Source organism: Scleropages formosus, chromosome 14 (assembly GCF_900964775.1).
Source record: "Scleropages formosus chromosome 14, fSclFor1.1, whole genome shotgun sequence".
In the NCBI taxonomy this organism is placed as follows: domain Eukaryota; kingdom Metazoa; phylum Chordata; class Actinopteri; order Osteoglossiformes; family Osteoglossidae; genus Scleropages; species Scleropages formosus.
Window position 1 is genome coordinate 8,495,804 of NC_041819.1, and position 5,328 is coordinate 8,501,131.

At 44.6% G+C, this 5,328-nt stretch overlaps 1 protein-coding gene across 1 annotated transcript; it reads right to left on the reverse strand.

Annotated features, from left to right (window-relative positions):
• Positions 1–355: 355 nt before the first annotated feature.
• Positions 356–4,537, reverse strand: LOC108920468 (zinc finger protein ZIC 4-like). The gene is made up of 2 exons (XM_018729229.2): positions 3,090–4,537; positions 356–1,831 (listed from the first exon to the last, which is right to left on the reverse strand). The coding sequence occupies exons 1-2, from the start codon at positions 4,180–4,182 to the stop codon at positions 1,395–1,397; spliced, it is 1,530 nt and encodes a 509-aa protein (XP_018584745.2). The 5' UTR covers positions 4,183–4,537; the 3' UTR covers positions 356–1,394.
• Positions 4,538–5,328: the final 791 nt, after the last annotated feature.

Below are 5,328 nucleotides of genomic sequence, written 5' to 3' on the forward strand. Positions count from 1 at the left end.
TGTTTATTCTTTCCTTTTACTTGTCTGACAGCAGAGTGAATGTTTTCTTTAGCCATAGAGTGCATTACCTTGAATTTAATTTTTTTTAATATATTGTCAGTATTTATATTGTCCCTTTCGATGCTGTTCTCTCTAGATTTGTTTAGCCAGAATGGTGACATTGTAAGTGCGTCAAAGAGAAATTGACCTGCACTTTTTAGTGTTTGTCTCTTTAGAATTGGTATTAGTTACATACGTGCAAACCATAAAACTTATGTTAGCCTAATGCAATATTTCTTCAATTCTACCAACAAGTCCATGCCAGAACAGCAGGGGATTTGGAAATCATTGGTCATTTATTTCTTGTCCAGAACCATCAACTGCTGAGACTGGTCTAAAAAAATCACATGAACATATCTATATATTTTTTTTAAATGAATAAATTTCAAATGTTCCATGTAATTGCCATCCACAGACACCTTTAAAAACCTTTTGTAGTTGAAGCTGCTTCTTCATCAGACACTATTTTCATCAGCACCAATCCAGCCCAAACACATCTCTACTGCTAAACATTCTGAGGAGACACACACATTGCACAGCTTTTTTCAAGTAAAAAAGACAAGTCTAAACTTACAACACATCCCCCCCTCTCAAAAAAAAGTTCACCAACATGTATACTATCTTTGGAGTGTCTGTAATTTAAGAAAACCACAACAGCAAATAAATTACATTAATAGAACGACAAAGCTGTAATAAGGACTTAACCTATGTTCAAAACAACCAGCTATATAAAAAGAAGCAAATTTCATGAGACCAACTCTGCAAGTTCTACCTTTTTTATGGTCACAGAGGAGAAATTGATACTTTTTCACAGATCTTTATGATTTTACTTTGTGCATTAAATTAATTGTATACAAAAGTATATTTCACGTACAGGCATATGGATAGAGTTTACTATTCTTATTTATGAAAAAGGTTTTTACATAGAATAGTGTTCTTGAGATCACAGTTTAACCGTAATTTGTTCATCCTAAGGGCGGGATGCCTTTGTCAAATATACCCCAATGGTCGGTTCTGTCTGAAGTTATGAGATCAAATGGCCAGTGACAAAAGAGACAGTCAGGAAACAGCGTCATTCCAAAAGCACCATACCTTGATCTGCGGAACAGCCAGTTAGCTACTCAATGAACCGTTCTCATAAAAATATTTTAATCGGGACGGGGCTCTCTTGCAGAGCCATCATTGCTTTATGATCAGTTTATTTACTGGCATCATGTTGACGGCACAATACTTCTTGGGGGAATGCACCGCTATAAGAACTTCAGCATCACTTTTCTGATAGTTGACCAGATTCGAAACTGATTAACCTTATAGTTTTAATGTAAATGTACAGAAAACAACATAATAGCACACAATCAGAATATTGTCCTTAGGTCTGAGTTTTTGAAAGAGTCCTCCGAATCAGACGTAAGAGTGTCACTGGGAGGTGTGCAAAGGACACTGGGTGCTGCGCTCCCCTGGCACACATACCACTCACTGATGTTAGTCAATTTAGGGGAAAGGATGTCCGAAAGGCCCCTCGGAGGGCCAGAGGTCGGGGACAGGGACTCTCCGAGAGAGCCGCACGAGGAGCGCAAAGGGGGCTTATCGGGAGATGGGGGTGGAGAAGTGCTGAAATGCACTTTCATGTGTTTCCTCAGTGAGCTGGGGTGCGTGTAGGACTTGTTGCAGCCCTGCACTTTGCAGTAGTAGGGCTTGTCGCTCGTGTGGACGTGGGAGTGCTTCTTTCTGTCACTGCTGTTGGCAAACTTCCTGTCGCAGCCAGCAAATTCACATTTAAAAGGCTTTTCCCCTAAAATATAGGCAAACAGGAACACAAAGCATTTCAGCATTTGCCATGACAATCAGCATTAAAAATATAGTACGTAAAACTTAGATAACAGGTTCTTTACTATAATAAAAGAAGTGGGATATGCGGTTGAATAAATAATACCTGGTAATAGCCCTCCGCTGCAGCATAGGCCTCAGATGCTGCATAACTAGCATTTTTCTCCATATTAACATAAAACCGTTTCCGGTGTGTACTGGCGGTGTGTGAGAGCAGCACTACTGAGACCACCCTCCGGTTTCCTGTAGATGAATGAGGTGAACCAAGACCCCTTGATCTTAAACCTCTAGAATAAAGCTCATGCTGTTTGGCTACGTCCAGCCAAATAATCGCTTTTAAATGTTAGATATAGGTTTAATAGTTCCATATTTTTATATTTCAAAGTCTGCATGAACCCTACAGAAACAAAGGTGTGTGAACAGAACAAGTGAGTGAATTTCACAATCTATACTGTGAGCACAACTGTCTGAGTGGAATCTTTGTCCTTATATAATAAACGTGGCCTTGTATAATAAAATTCTGGTTTAAATGGCTGGTCTTTCTGATCTTTTGATGCATGCAATGTTTGGCTTTCGAATCGGTACAGGAGCAGGATGAGTGGATTTTTAATTGTGACACTGAATGAAAAATGCGCACTTTTCATTCAGCATGATATTAAGGATTAACATAAATGCTGGAACGGTGCTGTTTTCCAGACATTATATATATTTCTATAACTTACACACCTGATTACAATGAGTTGGGTTCTCTCGGTGTGTTTGAGAAGTCGAACGAAACTTAGTGCTGAAAAACTGGGAAAAAAAAAAAACCGACTCATTTACTTTTAGTTTCAAAATGGGAGCAGTTCAGGGGGCGGGGGACCGTTTCACAAGATTACGTTAATTTCCTTCATCATTTTAACGTAGTCTTACGTTCACTTTTAAAATGTCGCGCATTTTCGTGGCTTTACACTTTCGCTCGCTACGCCTCACGACACGCTGAATCGACGATACGCCAGATAGCTCAAACGGAAGGATCCGGGTTCGAATCCCACTCCGGCCGCGCAGCTCATGAAGGTACTTACCCTGCCTCGATACGGTAAGAACACCGCGCCGTATAAATGGGCAGTTTTGGACCAACTTGTCCGTGTAACAAAGCTGCGGCAAAACGCGCGGACTACCTAAGAGCATGATGATGATGGCAGGGGCGGGCAGGCAGGCAGGCAGGGTGGTGGTGAACTGACCCGTGTGCGTCCTCTTGTGAATCTTGAGGTTCTCGGATCGCGCGAACACTTTGCCGCAGCCCGGGAAGGGACACGGGAAGGGCTTCTCGCCCGTGTGCACCCTGATGTGATTGATCAGTTTGTACTTGGCTTTAAACGCCTTTCCCTCCCGCGGGCACCGCTCCCAGAAGCACACGTGGCTGCTCTGCTCGGGACCGCCGACGTGCTCCACCGACACGTGGCCCACCAGCTCGTACATGCTGCCGAATGTTCTGGAACAGGGCTTCCCCGGACTCTGGTGCCGGTCGATCCACTTGCAGATCAGCTCTTGCTTGACGCCGGGCTGCCTCGCGCACCTCAGCAAGGCGTCCGCCGCCGCCGCCGCAGCCGCCGCCGCCGCGCGTCTGCCGGAAGCCACGCTCACGTGCACGTTCTCCGAGTTGTAGGCGTGAAGACTCGTGCCGAGGCGGTCGGGCGTGGGGCCCGTGGTCTCCGCGGTTCTGTACAAGTCCTGGAGACCCAGTCGCCCGTTCAGAGCGAAGTGGTTGAAATCTAGGGCGGCGTCATCGCGAAGTCCGGCGAGGAGCGCATGATCGGCACCTACCGCGTGCCCGGCGTGCGCACCTGCTGCTGGGTGGAGGAACACCCCCTGGTGATGCGCAGAGGGGGCCGTGCACTGCTGCTCGCCGAACGCACGCGGCATGGCCGAGGCCGAGGGTTCGAGCTCTCTCCTGGGGTTGCAGCCCCTGCTGGATCTGCAGCTCGCTTTGGCGCCCGCCACCTGCACACGTGCTGTGCTGCTGAGAGAAGACCCGCGAGGTCCCCCGGCGACGTGAGCTTCGGCGCGCTTCCCAGGGGCAGGGCGATGATGAAGGGCGCTGTTCTTTATTATGGCGCCTGCCTGTGCCGGGTGTTCGGCTCCGGGACACGAGAGCGCCACCGTGGCGGGATCGTGACCCATCTCCTCACGTGCAAGGTGCGAATGGCACGAGGGAGGGTGATACCCCCGTAAGCCCAGGAGGCCTGGCACGTTCTGATCAACATGGGCTCCGGTTGCAGCCAAATCCAGGAGTGGTTTTCCCGCTATTTTCCTCTTGCCGAAAAGAGTTTCCATAACTACCTACGCTATTAGATCCATCTACAGCAACTTGTTCCGGTTTTCCCAAATACACGCAGTTTTTTTTTTTTTAAATTCACATATGAACTAATAAACACAGCAAGCTAACACGTTTTTTTTCATGTCTGTAACTCTTCTTGCTGCTTTTTCCACTCTGTCCTCAAGCGATGGGCAGAAGGCACAACAGTTGGGGCACGCAGTAGGGAACGGAGTTTAGAAATTGGACTGCTGCTATTGGACAGATTTTTATGACTGACAGTTGAAAGTACACAACGATTGGTTGTCTTGGGGCGCACAGGCACGCTGAGGGTCCTCCCCTTACTTTCATATATTATGTTGAAATGGCGGTTTTTGTTTTTTTTTTTTTTTTTTTTAAATGGTGTATTTGTTGGAGTTTAATTTAATACAGGATCTTTTGTGTGTATACTATTAAAACTTCGCTCTACATATCAAGAAAGTTTCAGCATTATCCGATCATTAAAAAAAAAAATACAAGCTGTCAAAAATGATCGGTGTTACATGGAATACAGTAATGTTAGAGAAATGTTGATTATTTACTGTATGTGCTGTTTTGCCCTTGTATTTTTTTCTGGAAGTCGAGACTGCTTTTCAAACACCCTTAGACGAGATTCACAGCAACTGACCTGTCAAAGCGATGCAGCCGAGGTTTGCCGGCAAGGCTTGGGTTAGGCCAAAAAATAATAGGCTCATAAAACAGGCTAATTCAAGGAGTAAACTGACCATGTTCACATAATACTTAGTAATAAACAATTAAAAGGACTCCGTTTTAGCTGGTTTGACTATTACTGCTTTAATAATATTTCTGTGCATGGCCAAAAATTAAAAGCATATGCCAGCAAACACTACTTTCTATCAAAGTATTGTTTAAATGTTTGATTTTGTGCCATAGATTTGTGAAGTAATTGTGTGGTCAATAAATATGTCGTACAAGGTATACCTATAGGCCTGTATACTATTTTTTTATTTGCTACAATATGTGTATACTTACAGATGAGTGGATGGCAGGTAGATGAATATATATATATATTTCAACTGTGGGAACCTGATCATCCACAAGGACTGACTCTGTGGGCCACAGACAACAATTAAAGCATAATCCATGTATTTATTAATGTAATGCTT

What these genes read in the sequence shown, in the direction of transcription:
- LOC108920468 (XM_018729229.2), bottom strand. Translation starts at nt 4,182, where the DNA reads ATGGAAACTCTTTTCGGCAAGAGGAAAATAGCGGGAAAACCACTCCTG. An exon ending in TCACAAGAGGACGCACACGG is followed by an intron (nt 1,832 to 3,089) that starts GTCAGTTCACCA and finishes CCTATATTTTAG; the next exon opens with GGGAAAAGCCTTTTAAATGT.